Source organism: Trachemys scripta, chromosome 1 (assembly GCF_013100865.1).
Source record: "Trachemys scripta elegans isolate TJP31775 chromosome 1, CAS_Tse_1.0, whole genome shotgun sequence".
Taxonomy (NCBI): domain Eukaryota; kingdom Metazoa; phylum Chordata; order Testudines; family Emydidae; genus Trachemys; species Trachemys scripta.
Window position 1 is genome coordinate 3,753,608 of NC_048298.1, and position 22,212 is coordinate 3,775,819.

The 22,212-nt window shown below is 48.9% G+C and overlaps 1 protein-coding gene across 1 annotated transcript; it reads left to right on the forward strand.

Moving 5' to 3' along the window:
* Nucleotides 1–3,768: 3,768 nt before the first annotated feature.
* On the forward strand, nt 3,769–21,626 carry LOC117873864. Its single transcript, XM_034763740.1, has 8 exons — nt 3,769–3,918; nt 5,032–5,124; nt 6,899–7,033; nt 8,292–8,452; nt 12,826–12,941; nt 17,176–17,265; nt 18,188–18,308; nt 20,680–21,626. The coding sequence occupies exons 1-8, from the start codon at nt 3,774–3,776 to the stop codon at nt 20,929–20,931; spliced, it is 1,113 nt and encodes a 370-aa protein (XP_034619631.1). The 5' UTR covers nt 3,769–3,773; the 3' UTR covers nt 20,932–21,626.
* The last annotated feature ends 586 nt before the right edge of the window (nt 21,627–22,212 follow it).

Sequence of the window (22,212 nt, forward strand, 5' to 3'; positions counted from 1 at the left end):
GGTTTCAGAGTAACAGCCGTGTTAGTCTGTATCCGCAAAAAGAAGAACAGGAGTACTTGTGGCACCTTAGAGACTAACAAATTTATTAGAGCATAAGCTTTCGTGAAGTGGGCTGTAGTCCACGAAAGCTTATGCTCTAATAAATTTGTTAGTCTCTAAGGTGCCACAAGTACTCCTGTTCTTCTTTTTGCGGATACAGACTAACACGGCTGTTACTCTGAAGTCCTCAAGTCATGATTTAAAGACTTAATGTTACAGAGACTCCACCATTTACACTAGTTTAAACCTGAAAGTGACCTGTGTCCCAGGCTGCAGAGGAAGGCTAAAAAAACCCAGAATCTCTGCCAATCTAACCTGAGGGAAAAATCCTTCCCGACCTCAAATATGGTGGTCAGTTTACCCTGAGCATGTGGACAAGCCCCTGGGAAAGAAGTCTCTAGTAACTCAGAACCCTCCCCATCTAGTTTCCATCACCGGCCGTTGGGGATATTTGCTACTAGCAGTTGCAGATTGCCTACATGCAATTGTAGGCAATCTCCTTGTACCATTCCCTTTATAAACTTATCAAGCTTAGTCTTGAAGCCAGTTAGGTCCATGTCCCCCTCCTTTCCCCCTCCATTGGGAGGTTGTTCCAGAACTTCACTCCTCTGATGGTTAGAAACCTTTGTCTAATTTCAAGCCTAAACTTGTTGATGGGCAATTTATATCCATTTGTTTTTGTGTCCACATTGGCACTTAACCAAAATAACTCTTCTCCCTCCCTGGTATCTATCCCTCTGACATATTTATAGAGAGCAATCATATCTCCCCTCAGCCTTCTTTTAGTTAGGCTAAACAAGCCAAGCTCTTTGAGTCTCCTCTCGCAAGATAGGTTTTCCATGCCTCAGATCATCCTAGTAGCCCTTCTCTGCACCTGTTCCAGTTTGAATTCATCTTTCTTAAATGTGGGAGACCAGAATTGCACACAGTATTTCAGATGATGTCTCACCAGTGTATTGGAAGTGTTAGTGTCCTTTTACTCGTCTCTACTGAATATACCTCGCCTGATGCATTTTAGGATTACATTACCCTTTTTCGTCGCCGCAATCATGTTGACGGTTCATAGTCATCCTGTGATCAACCAACATACCCAGGTCTTCTCTTTCTTTGTCACTTGCAACTGATAAATCCCCAGTTGATAGAAAAAATTATTCTTGTTAGTCCCTAAGTGCCTGACTGCACTATTACATTTTATCCCATTTCTATTACTCCAGTTTTCAAGGTCATCCAGACCTTCTTGTATGATATGCCAGGCCTCCTCCATATTGACAATGCCTCCCAATTTTATGTCGTCTGCAAATTTTATTAGCACAATCCCACTTTTTGTGCCAAGGTCAGTAATAAAAATGTTAAATAAGATTGGTCCCAAGACCGATCCCTGAGGATCTCCACTAGTAAATTTTGTCCAGCCTGACAGTTCACCTTTTAGTATGACCCATTGTAGTCTCCCTTTAACCAGTTCCTTATCCACCTTCCAATTTTCATATTGATCCCCATCTTCTGCAATTTAACTAATAATTTCCCATGTGGAACCATATCAAATGCCTTACACAAATCCAGATAGATTAGATCTACTGCATTTCCTTTGTCAAAAAAATCAGGTTTTTTTCTCAAAGAAGGAGATTGTGTTGGTCTGGCATGATCTACCTTTTGTAAACCCATGTTATATTCTATCTCAATTACCATTTACCTTTATGTCCTTAACTACTTTCTCTTTCAAAATTTGTTCCAAGACCTTGCATACAGTTGAGATCAAACTAACAGGCCTGTAGTTTCCTGGATCACTTTTTTCCCCTTTCTCAAAAACAGGTACTGTGTTAGCAATTCTCCAGTCACAGGGTACGACCCATGAGTTTACAGATACATTAAAAATCCTTGCTATTGGGCTCCCAATTTCGTGTGCCAGTTCCTTTAATATCCTTGGATGGAGATTATCCAGGCTCCCCAATTTAGTGCCATTAAGCTGTTTGAGTTTGTCTTCCACCTTGGATGTGGTAATTTCTACTTCCATATCCTTGTTCCCATTAACTACCCTGCCACTGCCCCTAAACTCTTCATTAGCCTCATTAAAAACTGAGACAAAGTATTTGTTTAGGTGTTGGGCCATGCCTAGATTATCTTTAATCTCCACCCCATCCTCAGTGCTTGGCAGTCCTATTTCTTCTTTCCTTTAATTACTGCGTCGGCTGTGTGCCAATCTAATTTAGGTGGACATAATTTCCTTTGCAAAGCCCAACTCTACTTAACTCTTAGCAGTTCTCACTTTATCCTTAAACTTTCTAATCTCCAAAGGGTAGCTTTCCTTGCTGAACCTTCCCATCTTCCATTCCTTGTAGGTTTTCTGCTTTCTCTTTATCACCGGTCTGCAACCCTTCCCCATGAATTTTTTCCCCTTTCTTGGGATGCAGGCAAAGTTTCTGCAACTTTGATTTAAAGTAATTCCAAGCCTCCTCCCCATTCAGATCTTTGAGTTCTTCAGTCCTCTTGAAATCAGGGACCCTACTTGCAGATTTGTTTTTGTTTATCCTTTCATTCAGTTTAAACTGAATTAGCTCATGGTCACTTGAACCAAGGTTGTCCCCTACAACCAGTTCTTCTATGAGGTCCTCATTACTCACCAGTGCCAAACCTAAAATGGCATCACCTCATGTTGGTTCGATGACTGTTTGATGAAGACATCTGCCAGCTATCACATCCAGGAAAATCTGGGCCCTACTATTACTATTACTAGCACTTGTCTTCCAATCTATATCTGGGACGTTAAAGTCTGCCATAATCACACAATTTTCGATTGTATTTATTTCATTAAAAATATTAACAAGGTGTCAATCCATATCCAGATTGGATCCGGGGGTCTTTAGCATACCCCAAGCACTATCCTAGAGTAGCCTCTGGTAGTTTTCTTTCCCCAAGTGATTTTGACCCAAATGGACTCTCGTAGCCATTCCATCACTTCTCATTTCTTTACAGTCTACCTCATCATTAACATACAAGCTGCTCCACCACCTTTATCTTTATTTCTGTCTTTCCTGAACAGCACATAGCCTTCATTACCTGGACTCCAGCCATGACTACTATTCCACCATGTTTCTGACATCCCTATCATATCTGGCTTCGCTTCCTGCACCAGTAGTTCTAGTTCTTCCATTTTGTTACCCGCGCTATAAATGTTCATTCACTTTTTACAGTTTAACTCACAATTCGGGTAAATTTGTAGGCCCAGTTAGCACAGCAGCTCTCATCTGGGGAGGTGTGGGAACTGAGCCATAAACTCAGCATTTATCAACGGGCTGAGTGGGGATCAGCTGGAGACAGTGCAAGGACTTCACCATAAGGTTTATGAGGTGTTGCATGGCAAAGTAGCATTCAGTCTGTATCCCTGCTGTACACGAGAATTCCTTCGTGTGTGGATCGTATGGAAGCATTGCAGCACCAAATACAGAGAGCTTCTCTTTGAAGGACCATCAGATGTTAGTGTTCCAAATTACCAGTACGTGGCCAACCGTCTTAGAATTTTTTTACACGGCCACAAAATCCAGACGGCTGATTTTTTTCCCCCTCCGGTTCAAATATCTTCTTAATCTGCACAACTAGATCACAGGTTTCCTGACTGGGGGTAGATATCATCACAGATCATTTAGGCTTGGCTTTTAACCCTAGGGGAGGGACACTTCATCTGCATGTATGTGGCCCTTTATTTTCCTAATTAGACTTTTAATCTCTACAGTTCATTGATGAATATTGCTTTCACCCACTCGCAAGTGTCCAGAGCCTCTGCTGAGGGGGAGAGCCATCTTCAGGCACCAAAGAAAAAGGTGGCAAGCAGGAGAGTGGACCAGAAGAACCCTCCGTTTGAGGACTTTAAGGGAACTTTGATAGGTAATGTCCCCAGAACTCTCCTGAAGATGAGGTCGTAGGGTGCCTTTCAGGTTCTCTTTGAGACTGTAACAGATCACTTTATCTGATAGACGGAAGGGCAGGTTTGTCATTATTGGGTTGTATTCTGACTGGCCTGGAGAACAGATCTCATGTTCTGTAGTCATTTGGAGTTGTCTTCCAGTCTAGCATCTTCCTGACAGGGGAAGCTGAAGAACTGGATGGGACTGGAGCTGGGCCTTGTTGCCTGGAGAACGCTCCCTTCTGAAGCCCAGTGTGTGTATTCAGGCTGCTAGCCCTTCACGTTGCTGCAGCAATATTTCTATTTGTATCATGCTAGTCCATCACAGCTGGCGCAGGTCTGTCTGCCAGAGCTAGAAGTTACACCTGCAGTTCCAGTGTAGACACACCTGGTGAGGCCATCAGGCCTGCACCTTGCTTGCCCACAGAAGGTGCAGCAGAGACAAGTATGGTAGTCCTGTCAACCCTGGCCTGCTGGGTCGAGCTTGCTGCAGCTCCGCTCTCCCTTCCCCCAAGCCCCACTGCTTGAAGCCTTTGTTAAAGGATCTCAACTTTTTATGAAGCTGGTTTCTTTAAAAAAATACAAATCTTATATCAGTGAATTTTACCAGCTCCCCACCAATCTGATGGGCTGGCCCAGCGCACATTGGAGTCATTGGCACTTGCAGATGACTTCTGCATCAGACACAAATATAACCCCCCACTAGCGTCAATGCACTGGTCTATGGCCGTGCTCTTCTCAGCCTTGTGCATATTCTACCTTCCCAAACCGCCCCAAGATTAGCACAGGTCAACCTGCGTGGCAGGTTTGCTTGGCCTGAGCAGATTCTCGGCAGTAGCTGAAGAGTAGGGGGATGCATTGGTAGAGCAGTGTGGGGACGTAAGAGCAGAAGGGCTGTGGGCCAGGACTGAGGGACGTCAGAATTGCTGTGTGCGTGGGGAGCCCAGGACTGGAATAACTTATTGATTTGGAAAAAAGGGATCCTGTTCTATTCAGGACTCATTACCGTGCCGTCTCTGGGGCATCTGAGTGACCTGTGGCTTGGCTCAGTAGACGGTTTACTTCTTGTACCTGTTTTCCTTAATTTCTCTTAGATCAAGACCCCAAAGATGCTAAATCTCATCAACATTCCGTGAAGAATCAGAGAGCCTTTGTTTACCAGCCCAGCTCAACAGAACATGCTCAAGGTAAATAAAAACATCAAGAAAACAAGACAAAAACACAGATACCCACCCAGGCCCCTGACAATCAAAGGGATGATTGTGCCTGAAGGCCTTCTCCAAGAACCGGAACCGTGCTTCGCATTCTTTAGTCTGGGTAAAAAATATTCCAGCTCTGCTTTTCTCTACAGGATCTCTCAGTTTGCTGGATCCTGTTGCAGAAACATGTTAAAATTAGTAATTAACCAAACCTCTGAACTCCAGTTGCTCCACGTCTGTCATCGGAAACCGCGCTGGAGCAAGAGGAGTGCATTTCGAGCTGAGTGAGCATGTTCTTCCACAAGCAGCTATCCTGCTCTGAAATGTACCCAGCGTCTGTAAGGTCTGAACAAAGCCGTGGAGGGAAAGAGCACTTCCACTTTGTCTGAAAATCCAGTGGACTCAGGAATCGTCCATGGGCAGAGACAAGCTAGCAACGACCACCCTACCTGAATGTAAAAATCGTATAGAAGTTGGGATTGGTGCAGAATGGCAGCTAGTGAATTAGCCAGTTGGTATCCTAGCTACTTCTCAGTTTCCAAATGACTGTGTGCTGACCCTTTCTCAGGCCAATTGCATCAGAGAGCGGAAGCCAGCTTTAAAATAGAGAACCAGGTCATGTTGTATATTTGGCCGGGGACTTTTTCTGGGTGAGATGAGAGGAAAGGGAGATTCATCAATGAATGAATTGGCACAGTAGAGGGGTGCGGGTGGGGGAAGGTGGGTGGCTTAATTCATGAATGTTGTCAATGCCCTTTGCCAGAACGCACTGGAGAAAGGTACAGCTGTCCTGTCTCTACCCCCGTGAGCATCATCTCAGTCCCAGAGAGATGCAAAGATCAGTTAGAGGCAACTCAGAGTATAGAGAAATTGATGCTGGGGCGGGAGGGTTTGATATGTGAGAACTAGCCCGGCAATGCCCAAGGGGTGGAAACACACTTCTGAAAGTTGAACGACTCCTAGAGAGGGCGGTACCTGGCGTTAGAGTGAGGAGTGAACAGCTGCCATCTAATGCAAGGATTTGGAGCAATCAGATTTTTGAATTGCTCCGCTCCAGCTCCGGGCATAAAACCTACTGGTCCACGCTCCAACTCTGGGCTCCACTCCAAAGCCCTGGTCTAATATTGTCTGACTAGTAGGTAACCACCTAATAGTAAAAGATGATTGCTTTACAGTCTGATACCATCCCCCATCTGGGGAGTGTGTCCTGGCTTGGTAGGCGGTGGACCATAGGCGCCGACTCTGTGGGTGCTGCAGGGCTGGAACACTCACAGGGAAAAATTAGTGGGTGCTCTGCACCCACTGGTGGCCAAGCTCCCCTGGCACCCATCCCCTCCTCTCCTCCTCCTCCCCTGAGCACACCGCATCCCTGCTCCTCCCCCTCCCAGCGCTTCCCTCCCACCACCTAACAGCTGTTTGGCAGCGCTTAGGGCTCTCGGGGTGGGGATTGGGGACATGGCACTCTTGCGGGAGGAGGCGGTAAAGAGGCGGGGCAAGGGTGGGGACTTGGGGGAAGGGGGTGGAATTGGGGCAGGGCGAGGGTGGTGCAGGGGCAGCCAGGGGCAGGGCCAGGGGTGGCGGGGGGGTAGGTGGGTCGAGCACGCACGGGGCCGACAGGAAGTCGGCATCTATGGGGTGCACTAGATGATCCTCGGTAGAGCTTGTACTAAATTCTGTCCACTGACTCCTTTCTTATCCATTCAGTCTCCTGTCTGTGCCCTGAATGCCTCTTCATTGCCTTGTACTGTTTACTTTCCAACAGGAGATCCACCACCACTGACTAAACTGGCTGTAGCACCAGCTGAAAAAAGAGAGGCGTGTGACAACTCAGAGGCTCCGTCTGAGATCAAAAGTCCGAGGCAGATGCAGCCCCTTGCCAAGAGCACACAAACTGAAGGTAACTTGGCCCGGGCAAGGCACGGTCACTGCGCGGGGGACGGCTGTATGTTGCTGCTGACTGTATCCGTTTGCAATTTGTATGTGAGTGGGGCTGGCCGCCAGGACTCCTTGGTTCTATTCATGACTCAGCTGCCGACTCCCTGTGAGAGCTAGGGCAGGTCACTTCACCTCTCTGCCTCATCTGCCCGATCTGTGAAATGGGGCTGAGGATACTGGCCCAGCTTTATAAGTGCCAAGTATTATTAGATCTTAGGTTCTTCAGGGCAGGGAGTGTGTGTTTGGACCGTGTCTAGCACGTTGGAGGCAGTACCTGAATTCAAATGGTATATTGTTGCTCTGAGTTGGAGGACACAGAGACATTCTCCAAAGATGCATTAGGTGCCTGCCGCATGCTCCATGCAGGAAGATGTGTTCTCTGCCCCAAGCTGCTTACAGGCCAAACAAGTCAGCTGTGAGAGGCTTTAGGCAACTGGCGGATTTTCTGATACCACTAGCATAGTCAGCAGGTCTTTCCATGACTGAATGGTCCAGGCCAGGCTTTCGGGAGTTGTGTAATGACACTTGACAGCACAGTCTGGAAGCTATAGAGTCAGGGAAAACCACAGGGGCTGTCTGTGTCCAGCCGCCTCAATGAAGAGTCCCCTTTGTACTGATCACAGCCTAGTTCTGCCTCTTTTCTGTGGCAAGGAACACTGCACAAAGTGAGGCTTGGTAGAAGTGAGGGCGAAGGAGGGATTTGAATGAATTTGGGTACTGGGGAGGGGCGTTCACATGCAAGATGCAGCCTGGAAAAAGGCAGGAAGAGCAAAGGGGCTGGAGTAGGAAGAAACCTGCTATCACCAGCTAAGGAAGAGCTGCTATGTCTCTGGTGGAGAGGCCTGTGTTGCCCAAGGTGTGTGATTTAGCTAGCGACATCGGGAGCTGTATGCAGCAGGTGGATAGTGTGACTTCAGCATGATGCAGCCAGCCAGCTGGGCTGTGGTTTCAGGCAGTCTGTGTCCACGGGCAGCATCTGATAGGTCATCGAGGTGCTGGTAGAATGGGAGGCTGGCTGAGCTCCCAGCTGCAGTGAAATCTGATTCCTGACTCAGCCAGCTGTTGCTTAGGGGAGAGCTACTGACTTCTCTGTATTTCTTTTTCCAAAGAAAAAGAGGAAAAAACCTGCAAGCCCCTCCCCCCTCTAGCCCAGACTTCATTGGCCACAGCATCTGACTCTAACGCTCCTCTTTGGTTCCTTTGCTGGAATATTTGTCTAGAATCCTCTCCAAACCTGACCCAGCCGCCCTGCTTCCCAGATGGCAGAGGGAACAAGAACAGCTTTGGGCTTGAGAAGAGGAACTCTCCCCCTCCACTGGGAGGAGCAGGAAAGAAGTGGGCAGAGGGCTCTGAAGTGGACCGTGAAGAGGAACTGAAAGAGGTAATGGACCATCTGTACCCACTTGCGTGGAGGCCACCCAGAGCCTTCTGTAGCTTCATGTGGCAGTTCCCAATTGAGTACAGCACAGGACTCTGAGAGTCCTATTTCAATATATATGTGTCTGAGGCAACCTCCCTGTGCCTAGCCACTACAGCAGGCCCTAGCTACATCCATGCATCCATAATGTAGTGCACAAATTAACGGTAGTGATCTATAGACGTGGCCGGTGCTCGTGTAATTGATTCCAAAATGGTATGTTTTAAATATCAGTATCCCTCTGTGGGGCGCAGATCCACAGAGCCAGCTAGACTGGAGAGCTGTATTTTGTAGAGCTCAATGGTTCTCACATTGGTCTCCGGTCTCCTGTTACAGCAAGGCTTCAAGCGGCGTTGGAGCCCCGTTGGTGAATACTTAACTCATCCAAAAAGCCTCTGGAGACTCTCAACTCTGCATCCTGTGCAGCTGCTTCATGGCCTCTGCAAGCTGTCTGGGGGCATTCTCTAGGAACCTCTGGTTTTTATTTAGCCTTTGATCAGCTCCATCTGTTCTGCTCTTGTGTTTCAATCCCTGTAATGGAAGCAGTCGGCTGCTGGAGTGACAAGTGGGAGAGAAAGCAGAGTAGGGTGTGTTTGGTGTAAACGCCGCTGCGATCGAATTGGCACATGATGCCAAAAGTGGCCATGACAGCGAATGCTCAGTAGGAGAGACCCCGGCTGCAGAAGGCTCTGAAGAGGTGAGAGCCAGGCCGGCCTCAGGCTGTGATTGAGGAGCCAGAGAGCTTAGTTTACAATAGATGATTTTTTATTTTCTCCCCATAGCTAGTGCTGCAAACACCCACCTAAACACTGAAAAACTTCTGCTCTTTGTATCCTCCCTGTAACTGAGCAGGCAGCTAGGCGGTGGGCTGGGATCCATCTCCTTCTTGAGCTTCGTTTTGATACTGTAAATTGATGGAGCTCTTTAAATCTCTCGCAGTCCGGCATTTTTTCCAGGTGATCGTGAAGAGTGAAGTGCTGATTATTATTTCATAGTGTTTTACGGTAATGCCCGAAAGCTCAGATCAGGTTCAGGTAGATGCTATGCCAAGAGCTTTCAATCTAAGATACTTTTCTGAGTGTGACTACCCTTGGATGCTGTGATGAAGTGGGAATGTTCTTAATGTTTTCTCTGACTACAGTCTGGGTGCCTCAGTTTCCCCTATGCATTTCTGAAGTATCTAGGTGGGGGGATCAGGATGTGTGATTGTTGCAGAGCCCAAGAGGGCCAGTGTGATGATGTCTGCACAGAGAATGGCTGACACCCTGTCTCCTGGCAACTGATGGCCTGGGCCCCTCCTCTGCAAAGGTGCCAACTGAAGGTGTTGGAGAACAAAGAGATCAGGTGACCTGGCCCGTGAAAGAGACAAAGGCAGAGGAGGGGCTGGAGAGTTTCAGTTTGGAGCTGACTGGGATCTAAGCTCCCTGCCCCCCCAAGATGGACCTGACTGAGGGGGTTCTGTTTGCACCTACAAGCTCTGTTTTGGACTGTGTTCCTGTCATCTAATAAACCTCCTGTTTTACTGGCTGGCTGAGAGTCATGGTGAATCGCAGGAAGTGGGGGATGCAGAGCCCTGACTCCCCCACACTCCGTGACAGATGCCTTCAACCAGCCCTTGAATTGTCCTGTCCCCACTCAGGCTCAGCTCTAACCCCGATATGAAAGTGCCTCTCCGTAAAAAAATGCGGAAGCCTCTAGAGAGGGGCTGCTCATCCTTGTGTCTTTTGTTCTGCAAACTCTTTTGGCACTTGATCAGCCCAAACTGGGATGTTCCTCTCAACCCAGGACCTCTGTTGTGCTAACAGAATGGATATTAGAGGTTTGGCTTTCATTTCTGAAGGGGATTTTGAAGAGCTCTGTCTTCCGGAAATGGCTGCTTAGTTAATAAAATTCTCCTTAGGAAGAGGTTTAACCACTTGATTACCTTCTACTTGTGTCTGAGGTTGGACTGGAAACCCTGTCTGGTTCTCTGCTGTGCCTAAAAACTCCTTTTATCCCAAAGCTGGGTGTGTCTCAGGATAACCGCACAGTTCTCGCCAAGTCACCTGACTTCTGAAAACTCCAATATTTTGTGTCTCTGTGGCACTCACTCCGCTGCGACGACTCTGTCTAGAGGCCCTGGCCAACCTGTGATGGTGATTAGCAAGCTGCAAGATCACTGTCTGATCTATGTTCAAGGGCTTTTGCCCTCTACTCCCAAAAGTTACGTCTGAGCATATGCAAAGTCCTGCCCCAATGCAGTCTGTGGGCCCCGTATTCAGGCCTCCATACCATTCTGCAGGGCCAAATCATAACTTGGATGTGTTTGTACTTTACCAAGTCCCTTGCAAGCAATACATTGGACCCAAACTTTTGTGCCCCATCCCTGACCTCTCACACGCATGCACATGCTTCAAGGGAGCTTTGCTGCTTGGGCCTGTCTTTATAATAAAGTTCATCCAGCATTTTGGTCAGTTGGTTTAAAAGACAACAGAGCAGAAAACAGCTGTGCTCTTGGAAGTGAGGAACTGAGTGGCTTAGGTTGGCATTATGTGAACAGGCGCTATGCAGTGCCAGCTGTCCCAGCACAGTTCTGCCCATGCACCTCTATCCTGGTTTGGAGCTCGTTTGTGTACAAGTCAACTCCGGTAGAGCTAGTCAGTGCTCGGTTGCTATAGTGATGGGCACTATGGCTAACCCTACAATAGGAAGGTACATTACCCATGCCTGTTCGTGGACAGTAAAATCTAGCATTGTTGCACATGCATTTTTTCTTTCACTCTCACTTAGGGACCACATTCTCTACTGGTATAAGAGGGTACAACTATATGAAGCCAAAGCTGGACCGTCTTATGCTAAAGGTGAAGCTGGCATCATGCCATCCTATATAGGGCCTCAGTTCTTAAATGACATAAGAATGGCCACACTGGGTCATACCAATGGTCCATCGAGCCCCGTAACTTGTCTTCTGACTGGCTGGGGCCAGATGCTTCAGAGGGAATGAACAGAACAGGGCATTTGTCCAGTCTAGTCCCAGTATCTGGTGGTCAGAGATTAAGGGACTCCCAGAGCATGGGGTTGCATCCCTTACTATCTTGGCTAATAGCTATTGGACCTCTTCTGCAGGAACTTATTTAATTCTTTTTAAACCCAATTATACTTTTGCCCTTCACAACATCCCTTGGCAATGAGTTCCACAGGTTGACTGTGTGTTGTGTGAAGAAATACTTCCTTAGGTTTGTTTTAAACCTGCTGCCTCTTACTTTCAGTGGGTGACCCTGGTTCGTGTGTTACGTGAAGAAGTAAATAACACTTCCTGGTTCACTTTCTCCACACCATTCGTGATCTGACAGACCTCTCTTCTATCCCCCCTTAGTTGTCTCTTTTCTCTGACAGTTAGAGGTTGTGAGGTACCAGCCCTTCCTTGAGGCTTGTGGGGTTTTGCTGCTGAGGGTTGGTTTTTACAACCCTTCACAGTAGAGGACTGGGGTACAAAGCCTTTCGCTTGTTGTGACTGGTTCCCAGCCAACCCAGCGTGGAAGTTGCCATCCTCACGGCTGTCACTTGGGTCTGAAGTGAGCTAGTGGATCTCAGTCCTGTTCCTAGTGGGCAGGTGGGTGCCCCCATGTAAACCCCCAGCATTGACCGTCACAGCAGAGCAATCAAGAACTGAATGAATGACTGATACTAGACATAAAGCATGTTATTCGTGGTTAGGAGTGGTAATAATAGACCCCTGAGCAAGGAGAGCTTCTAATGTTGCCAAGAGTGGCCAAGGGTTTGAGTTTAAGGCCAGAAGATGACCATCTGGTCATCTACTCTGACCTCCTGGCCATTCAGTTTCCCCCAGTTTCCCTTGTATTGAGCCCAGTGACTTGTATGGCTAAAGCTTATCTTCCACTAAGGCATCCTGTCTTGGTGTGAAGACCTCAAGAGATGGAGAATCCACCATTTCCCTTGGTAGTTTGTTCCGGTGGTCATTTACCATCAGTACTTCAAGGAGGGGTTGCTTCCCCAGAATGATAGTTACTGGAGAGGATTTGGTGCTTGATGAAATCTGTATTACCTTTTTTCCACCATCTCCTGAAGTCATGCTCTTGCATCTACACTGCCCTTTATAGGGGAGACTTCAGGTCTATTTTGTCTAATTCTACCAAGAACCATGTACAGCATAAGTGTGTTCTTCAACAAGAACAAACTAATGAGCTTATCAGGAGGAAAAAAAAGCCATCCAAAAGCGCAGGAGTGCAAAGAACTTTTCTCTTCCAGAAATTGTGTTAGAAACAGTCCTTGGGTTTTGGATAGAGTGAAACAGTTTGATATGTTTTATGTATACTCTTGTATCTTCTCTTTGACAGCTTGGTTGGATTAACTATGGGTTCACTACGGAGCCAGTGTATAGAAAGCTTGATTGTCCCGTGGAGGAAGGAGTTAAAGTGAGGACTGTAACAGATGTTAGTTATAAAGATGACCCGTAAGTGAAATGCTTGTTTCTCTTCTTGCTCCCAGAAAAGGCCTCTATCCCATTGTTTCCCTTTCCTGTGGACTCGTTCTCCCATTCCCCTCTTCTCAGGGCATTTTTGATTCCTAAATATTAGGAGTTGGGCATCTAGTAGGAAGTTCTAGGCTGGGATGAATTTTGGTGACTGCAGCAACATCCCTTGGTATGCGATTTTCTTATATCCCCCAAACTAATTAAGGTAGACTGGGTCAATGAGTCAGAGTGGGTAGTGAAATCAAGCCCCTTTCCCTCTCAGGGAGAGAGGAGTACAGTGTTGCTGGAGGCACCATCTTTCAGGTGATGCATAACTTATGTCCTGACCATATGTGGTGTCACACCCCTAGATGAGCTCCCTTCCTGAGGGAGGCTGCTGTCCTGCACCCAAACCTTGGGTCCCACAGGCTTTTGGCTTGCAAGGGCTTGATGAAGTTTAGGTACTGTCTCTCTGGCTTTGAACCTCTAGTCAGGCACTACAGGTGCAGCCCCCATGTCTGACACCCCTTTTGGCAGTGGGGACCCCTTGGCCCTGAAACTAGCGCTCCTCTCCCCAAACTCCCCAGTAGCAAGTACTTGCTCCCAGAGTTCCACAAAAGCTTTGGACCCTCCGGTTTGTGGAACTATGGGACAGTCTGAGGCCTGGTCTACAATACAGAGTTCGGCTGATGTACACTGTGACGTTGCTCACGCTGATGTAAGTTGCCCACTAGACTAATAACTCCACCTCTGTGAGAGACGTAGCACTTAGGTCAATGTAGTTAGATCGATGCAGTGTCCATGTGGCCATTGAGTTGCTTACATTGCCTGTCAGTGCCCCACGATGTGCCACTGAAGTTGGTGCAAGCGCTCCTGGTGAGGACGCACATCACCAACAGAAGGAGCGCGGTGTGCGCTGATTTAATTACTGCTGTAGCTGTAGGTCGACCGAACTTAAGTCGACTTCATTTTTTAGTGTAGGCGTGCCCTGAGCAAGCAACACGCAGACTCTGCAAACACACACACTTCCATTTTATTAGAGAGAGCACAAGAGATACACAGATCTATAAGAAACAACAAACACCAGCATGCAAGGACCTGCCTCAGTTTCCTCACCCTTCCAGAGGATCCTTTGGGTTTTAGTCAGTGTCTTCCCAGGGAATCCCAAATTCTTCTGCACCCTCTCTCCTGCTGCCTAGTCTCTGCTTCTGGGCTCTCTCTGCTCAGGCACTCACAGAAGCACTCTGGCTTATAAGCAGTTTGGTCATGAGCCCCAGTGTGAGACCTTGGACCCCAGCTGTGATAGGTTCACCTCCATACACCCTTTGTTTTAGAGGGGGTGGATCTGATAAGTCATTAGCAAGTCAAAAGTCCTTCCAAGGAGTCTCCATTGTCCTGCTAGGGCAACTGTTGATGGTCTGTGAAGTTTGTCCCATTCAGGGCAGAGGCCCAGTTCCCCTCCTTTTAACACAAGAGGTATAATGCAGCAAACAACCCCCATAAGGGTATATGGGTAAAATCCAACTGGAATTCATAAGTGCACACAGACAGATTCCCAGGCTGTTCCTGTCACATCTGGGTTCTAAAGCCGTAGAGCACTTCTCGCAGTAACAGGGGTATTAATCCTGCTGTCCCGGCCACACCCCAACGTGTTTTCTACCTAAGGCTGTGGCTACACTAGCAGCTGTAGAGCGCCGGGAGTTAAACCAGCCCTTGGAGACCGCAGCAGGGAAAGCGCTGCCATGTGTTCACACTGTCACTGCAAGTGCACTGGCGTGGCCACATTAGCAGCTCTTGCAACGCCCCAGAGAGCAGTGCATTGTGGTAGCTATCCCAGTGTGCACGTGGCTGCAGCGTGCTTTTCAAATGCGGGGGGTGGTGGAATGTGACAGGGAGTGTGTTGTGTGTATGTGGGGGGAGAGAGTGTCAGCATGCTGTCTTGTAAATTCAGACAGCAGTGGGGGAAAGAGGGAAACCCTGACATCAGCCCCCACCACCCTCCACACACACACACACACACACACACACACACACACACACACACACACACACACACACACACACACACACACACACACACACCTGCCTCTGCAGCAGCAGCATTCCACAGTAATGGTTTGCTTTGTCCCGGAGCCGATAAGCGGCCGGCTGTCAGCAATGGAGCTTTCAAAGGGGATATCCGCATGCCTGCAGCTGAGTTCAAAACAATGACCAGAGTGGCCACTTGACTTCAGGGGATTATGGGACATTTCCGGAGGCCAGTCACCGCGCACTAATGCAACACATCGGGTTTTTTTTTGCGCTTTGCCTCTCCGGCCGCCCCGCAGGTTTGGTTTTTTTTTTGGTTTGCCGCTTCGGCCACTCTGTAGGGGGTGGCGGTGCAGAGGAGGGGAGCGCCCTGCTGGGAGCGGGCTGCGCACTCCGTCTGCCCCAGCCAGTGCCAGGTCTGCAGCAAGCCCGGCAGGGCAGCCCACGTCCTTCCCTCCCCGCCAACCGGAGCGGCGCGGAGCCCTCCTGGCAGGCGGCGCGGCAGGAGAGGCCGAGTGGCGAGTGCCCTGCTGAAGGAAGCCCTGGCCGCCCCCTTCTCTCTCTCCCCCGCTCCCTCCCCTCCAGTAGCCAGGGCACACACTGTGCTGCCCGGGGCACGTCTGCAGTGCAGGGAGTCCCCCTGCACCCTGGCTCCGGCCGCCCCGCACAGTTTTTTTGTTTTGCTTTGCTGCTCCGGCCTCCCCGCAGGGTTTTTTTTTTTTTTTTTTTTTTTTTGGGGCGGCAAAAAAGCCAGAGCTGGCCCTGGGCGCAGCAAGCGTTGTGCTTCTCGTGGAGGTGGATTACTCCACCAGGAGCACTCCAGCTGCAGTGTCCAGGCGCTCTAAGTGTCGTGCCAGTGTGGACACCGCAGGAGTTATAGTGCCCGGGGCTGACTTGCAAGTGTAGCCAAGCTCTAAGAGTAGGTCTAGACTAGAAACGGGACGGTGGTACAGCTGCAGCTCTGTAGCACAGGCATTTACTATACTCACTGCAGCGCCTGGAGGGGGTTGTTCCGTCCCTGTAGTAGATCCACCTCTCCGAGAGGCAGTAGCGATGTCGATGGAAGAATTCTTCTGCCAGCCTAGCAGTATCTACAGGGGGGCATAGGTTGGCTTAATTGCATCGCAGGGACGTGATGTTTTTCACAGCCCTCAGCAATGTGGTTAAGCTGACGTAACTGTAGTGTAGACCAGCCCTCAAACTTCACCGGCACTTTCAACTGGAAAGTTTTGGGGTTTTTTCCCCCCCCATTTCCTGCTCTAAACTCTTGCTGTGTTCTGTTAACCTGCTACCATGATCCACCCCAGAGAGGTGACCACAGCAGTGTCTGAAAAAGGGGCCGGCAAAGCTTTGAGCTCCAGGGCCTTCCATGTCCCATCCAATCGGCAATCATTTCTTCAGTTTGTATTTTGCCAAACTGTACCTTCAGCAGTGCAGACAAAGGTGATTGCAAGTGTCGTTCTCCTCTGGAAAGCGACTGTAAAAGTGGTAACATACTACACAACAGGGCTGCTCCTTTTGGATGTTCAGACTTCTGGCTGCACATTTTTGTGGTGCTTTTTATTTTTACCAATGTGCTAGGGATGAGCAAGCTGGAGTCTTTTCCTTCTCAGGTGTCAGCCACAGAATTGTTTGCTAAGTTCCAGACAGTTACACCTGTGCAAGCAGCTAAAGGAGTGGCCCAGATGTCACTGAAAACATAATTCGGCCTGTAGAACCGTTGGTGGGGGGGCACATGGGATGGAAAGAGCCCAGCTTGACTCTGATATAAGGGAACTTTGCACAGCTGGTAGTTGCGAGGAGGGTGTGGGGGTGGGAAACATCTTTACTCGCAAACTGAATACACTGTGAGTCACTGAGGGACAGTACCGTGGAACTCTCCCCCTCCTCCTCCCCCCCACCCGCTCACTTTTCAGATAATCACCATTAAAGCAGATGTTTGTTAAAGCTAGTCAGAAAAACCTTTTGGACAAAAAATTCTGTGCACAGGGCCTTGCCAGAGCACTTCTCTGTTTTGCCAGTAGAGGGCACACTCCCCTCCATGAAGAGCATTGTCTGTGGACATCCTTGTGGTGCCCACCGCATATAGCTTCCCCCCAGTGTTGGTAATGGTGGCTCTGGAGCCTCTGGGATGCCCGTTCTGACAGCTCTCAGTGTCAGACGTCAACGCTGGGGGTGTTCACTGTGTCGCTTTTGGCTCTTTCAGCCGCATGTACTGCTTTGACTATGGGAACAGACGTTATTACCAGCCTAAGAAAGATCACGAGCAAGCCTACATGATGAAGCTGGCAGAAAGGTAACCGGCACTCGCTGTCCTGTGGGAAGTCCCCGCCTGCAGCTGTCTCGAATGATTTATTTTCCCTTCTAAAATGAATGAACTGTTGACTAGTGGCCCTGAAAATTGCACTTCTTTGGTACGGTGAAGGCAGTAGCAGTGCAAGGGTGTCTTCTTCCCCAGCCCCTTCCCGCCGGCCTCAACTCTGCCCTGGAAAGGTAGGGAAATGTATGGAAGAGACGGGAAGTCATTGTCCTGCTCTGCTTGGCACTGGCGAGGCCTCGGCTGGAGTTCTGGGTCCCAGTGCTGGGTGCTGCCCTTTAGGAAGGATGTGGACAAGTTGGAGAGAGTCCAGAGGAGAGCAACAAAAACGATCAAAGGTTTAGAAAGCCTGAGCTGTGAGGAAAGGTTAAAAAACTGGGCCTGTTTAGTCCTGAGACAAGACGACAGGGGGGATCTGATCAGTTGTTCTCCAAGTCCACTGAAGGTAGGACAAGCACTACTGGGCTTAATCTGCAGCAAGGGAGATTGGGGTTCGCTATTAGGAAATCTTTCTAACGCTAAGGGCAGTTAAGCTCTGGAATAGGGTTCCTAGGGTGTTTGTGGAATCCCTGTCATTGGAGGTTTTTAAGAACAGGTTGGCCAAACACCTGTCAGGGAAGGTCTAGGTGCACTTGGTCCTGCCTCAGTGCGGGGGGCTGGACTTGACTTCTCAAGATCCCTTCCAGCCTGACATTTCTATCAAAGGCAGGCTGGGGGAAGGGGTTCTTCAAGCTCCGCGTTGGCCCCTAGTTTGGCTAGGTGGGGTTTGGGGGTCATTTTACTCTTACAATAGTTCTATGTTGACATAACATCCAGGGCAGAGCTAGCACGATTCATTCCCAAAGAGCCACTTGGTCTTTCCGGCCAGTGTAAGAACCTTTGTTTCCTCTCCGTTTGGCAGCTCTGAGAAGGTGATTCAGCAACACCTGAGGGAATTCTTTGGCCTGCTGAGGATCTTGGTGAACGTGGTCCTCATTTTCCTTATTGAGCTGGTCCGCTTTCTCGGCAAGTCAGTGTTCCAGGTGAGTAGTGCCCTTCCCAGAGCTCCACTGGCCTCCCTGCTCCTAGAAAGGCACCGCTGGTAGCAGCCTAGGAGGATCAGATTGTATGGTAGTGTTCCTTCATCATCGATGCTGGGTATGACCATGACACTGATTTAACCTTACATTCCTTGGTTAAATCTAGGGACCGAAATTGCTCTAAACATACCTAACTAATAAGCAATTTAGTAAATCCAAACATTTAGTAACAAAACATTTACAAGCATTTGAGCAAGATACTTACAAATGGGCTAAACCCAGGGTGCGTAGACCCGTATGGGTCGGCTCCAGCGTGGTCAGGCAGGTATTTGCAAAGAACCCTTTAAGAGTTTACTTTTCTATACACTTTAACAACCAAGCGATGTCATTGTCAACTATCGGATCTTAGCTAAGGCCAGATGAAAGAATTTCTTATATATCCAATTATTTACTGCACCTGGTACCCAATTAACTGTGTTTTATTTCTGTTACTCTAGCCCAAACCTTAAATAAGAGAAAACCGGTATTTCAAACAGTCACTATAAGTTTAACACACTAGCTCTTCTTTCTTGTGACCTCATCCTTTTTGGTCACATGCCTTTGGCCTATCCCAACTCAATTTAAAACCATAGTCCACCCAGACATAATGTAGGACTGTATTGGTAGAGGTGGGCACACCTTCAGTCCTCTGAAGGAAACAGGATGTTCTCTAGAACCTTCCTAGGAGACTAGAACTGATACTACAGGGGGTGACTTTAGGTTTGTGGGTGGATGAGGAGGAGAAATGGAAAACTCCTCAAAAATGAAAGTCCTGACTCTGCTTTATCAACATGGCTTCTTTTAAGTAATTGCCAAACTCTAATCAAAACATGCTCTTCTGTGCTCTTTGGGTATGCGTGAGAGGGCTGGATTCTGTGTGAGTGAAGCAGTGTGGCTGGTGGAGCCTCTACCATCTCAGTGGGGAGAGGTTTTCCTTGAGCAGACCCTCTTGCAGTAGATCTTCTATGAGGGGTGTATGTATCCCTCTTTCTCCTTCTATAAGTGCTGGTTCCTTTGTAACCAAGCCCTAGCCTAAAGAGTGAAGTCAACAACTCCCAGCGGAGGGGGCGAAGTAAATGGGATCCAGAGATACGTTGGCCTTCAGGGAGCACAACTTACTTTTCTATATAGAAAAGAGGATAACCCCTGTAGAGCCCCTGGCTTTTGAGGCCAGTGGCCTTTGCTGCATAGCCTCAGGAACGTTCTCAAAGTCTGAGACGCTTCTGGAACTCCTCGTCCCTTTGAGAGAAGGGTGTGTTCTAGGAATTGGAGGGCTCAGGGACCTCCAACATTCGGCTAATTTTGCCTGCATGGTTGGTTTGGGGAACCAAAGAAATTGATTCATAAAAGAACTGTCCATCTAAGACAAGCAAACAGGCCTGCGTGGAAGCTCTCCCTGCTTTCCAGAAAAGGAGTTAAAGGAAGACTAGTATGTTGATCCGCCAGGTTGTCTAGACAGTGACATGCAGATTAGAAAGAATCTCACAAACATTAAGAAATTCTCAAACAAAACCCTGCAATCGGATGATTTAGTTGGGGATTGGCCCTGCTTTGAGCAGGGGGTTGGACTAGATGACCTCCTGATCTGACTCCCTTCCAACCCTGATATTCTATGATTCTATAAATCCGTCACTTCCCCAGATACCAAAAGGTGCCTCTGCTCAGTGAGCAAAGCGGCTCTGGAGGGTGGAGGCCCAGCCGTTTTGGAGACGGATGAACCAAAGCTTAGGAAAAGGGTTGAAATTTCTCAGAGTCAAGAATGGAAAAATGTTTACAGCACTAAGACTAAAACTCCCGATTCCCTTGCAGTACTTCAGTCAGATTCTACTCTGGGATGAAATGTGTCCGGTAAAGAGGATCAGCTCCTTTTGGGGGGAATTTGCATTGAGGGGTTGAAAACCAGACTTGTAATGGGAAGCTGGTTTTCATCTTAACCCTAGTGCGGTTACCAATGCTCTATAATACCTGGGGAAGTTTCAGCTTTGTTCTGACTTTGGATTTTTCTGATCTCTAGTACACAGAGGCTACCGTTTTCTGTGGTGGGGAGAAATGGAGATTTCTCTACTGTTCTCTCTGCCCTTCAATCTCTTGGCCTCTTCTGGCTGCTCTCCCCCTTCTCAGCCTGGAGAACTTCCCTCCAGCCTGAGCTTGTATCTGGATACCGTCAACCCCAATGGTTGGTCTGTTAACAGGGTCCTTGTTAGTGGACTGCCCTGCACAGATTCTTCATAAACTCAGCAGTTCCACTGCACAGCCGGATACAGTACATCCTGCTGGCTGGTGAATATATTCAGCAAAAACAAGCAACTAACCAAAATCCATCTTCTCCCTCCAGGTCTTGGTGGTGGGCCTGCTGACAACAGCAGGCGATCACATTCTTAAGCCCTTCTTGGTCGCCGTGTTTAACAGCCTCCTGCAGCCCCTGCTGCTATTCCTGTTGAATGTCCTTTGCAGTGTCAGGAACCTGACTTACCCTCTCATCGACATCCTGAAAGGCATTTGTTTGCAGCTGGCTGTGGTGCTTCAAGCCTTCAGATTAGTAGAAGTCAACATACAGTCAGAGACCCCATTAGCTCAGAAGGTTTAGGCAGGAGACCAAAATCCCTTGGACAGGCAATGAGACCAGATTCACTCTTTGGATGCTCCTGGATGTCTTTCCAGGGGCACTATCCCGCTGGCAGCTTGCCAGCAGCCTGCGCCAACACGCAGCAGAGTGGAGCAGAATGTAGCCCTCTTCATTATGACAACATGGATGTGGCCTCCAGACAGTCCGTCTGAGTGCCAAGCAAGACCACCATTGCATGCTGGACCCCTAGCAGGCCATGCAGTCTGCACTGGGTGTAGTCAAGCTGAGGATGACTATGTACTGACTACATTAGGCAAAGAACTGTGCTTGCACTCTGGGGACCCCTGCTCTAACCCCTCCCAACGGGGTTTGTAATGAGCCATTTGAAATCCTAATGCATGGGAAGATTGACAGTGGCAAAGGGACCCAGATGGCAGAGCGAGGTGGGCAGTGATGGTTGCTCTGGAATTGGCCTCCTAGGGGAGGGAAGAAGGGAGAGACCCTTCCTCTGACAGCTCTGACAGAACCATGTGCAGACCAGGGCAGGCGACCACCCAAACAGGAAAAACAAGTGTAGCTGGATAGTTCTGTCTAAGGCACTGGACACAAAGCACAGCTGGGCCTGTCTATAACTTGCTAGTGCCCAGTACGACCTCCCTGTAAAATAAAATTCTATAACCTGGACACGGTATTCGAACAAGCTTTTATTCCTCCTCTCCCCGTTGTGAAGTCTGTGCCTTTCACTGGGAAGTGACATTGATACCACTGCTGAGACTGGATTGTGTCCTGCATGGCACCCCCTGACAGTCGGAGCCTAGCTGTAGGAGTCGGGCTTATTCAGGGACCCACCAAATCTCGTCAGACCTGCTCTTGCCAGTGGTGAACCAGCGATGGCTTGCTGACCAGAGCCGCTGGCTGGAAGCCGGGCTGGCCCCCTGCTCCTCAGGGAGAAGCTCCGTTACTTCCTTGCTATGTTTGCAGGAGTGGGAGAGTATCGCTCTGAGGAGAGGAGCTGTCAGCCTTTTCCCAGCCCTCTGCGGCCAGTGAGACACGTTGTAGTTTCTGTACTGAGCTGTATTCATCGCTCCTGTCACGGGTGCCCAGGCTCAGGGCCCTGGCACTGCTCTCGGGGGGCCCCGACAGGACCCTGGGGCAGTGTGACACCCCTCAGGGCGCGCGCTCACCAGGGCAAGCCCCCTTGGCTACAGAGCCTCCTGGGTCTGACCTTGGAGCATTCAGCCCCCCTGTTCCACGCTCCCCACACGCCCCCAACGGGGCCACGCACCCCCCCTCCGCAGCCAG

Coding starts and splice junctions, on each gene's coding strand:
- LOC117873864 (XM_034763740.1), top strand. CDS start 3,774: ATGAATATTGCTTTCACCCACTCGCAAGTGTCCAGAGCCTCTGCTGAG. Junction 12,942..17,175: donor GTTAGTTATAAAGATGACCC/GTAAGTGAAATG, acceptor TGGCTCTTTCAG/CCGCATGTACTGCTTTGACT. Junction 18,309..20,679: donor TCGGCAAGTCAGTGTTCCAG/GTGAGTAGTGCC, acceptor TTCTCCCTCCAG/GTCTTGGTGGTGGGCCTGCT.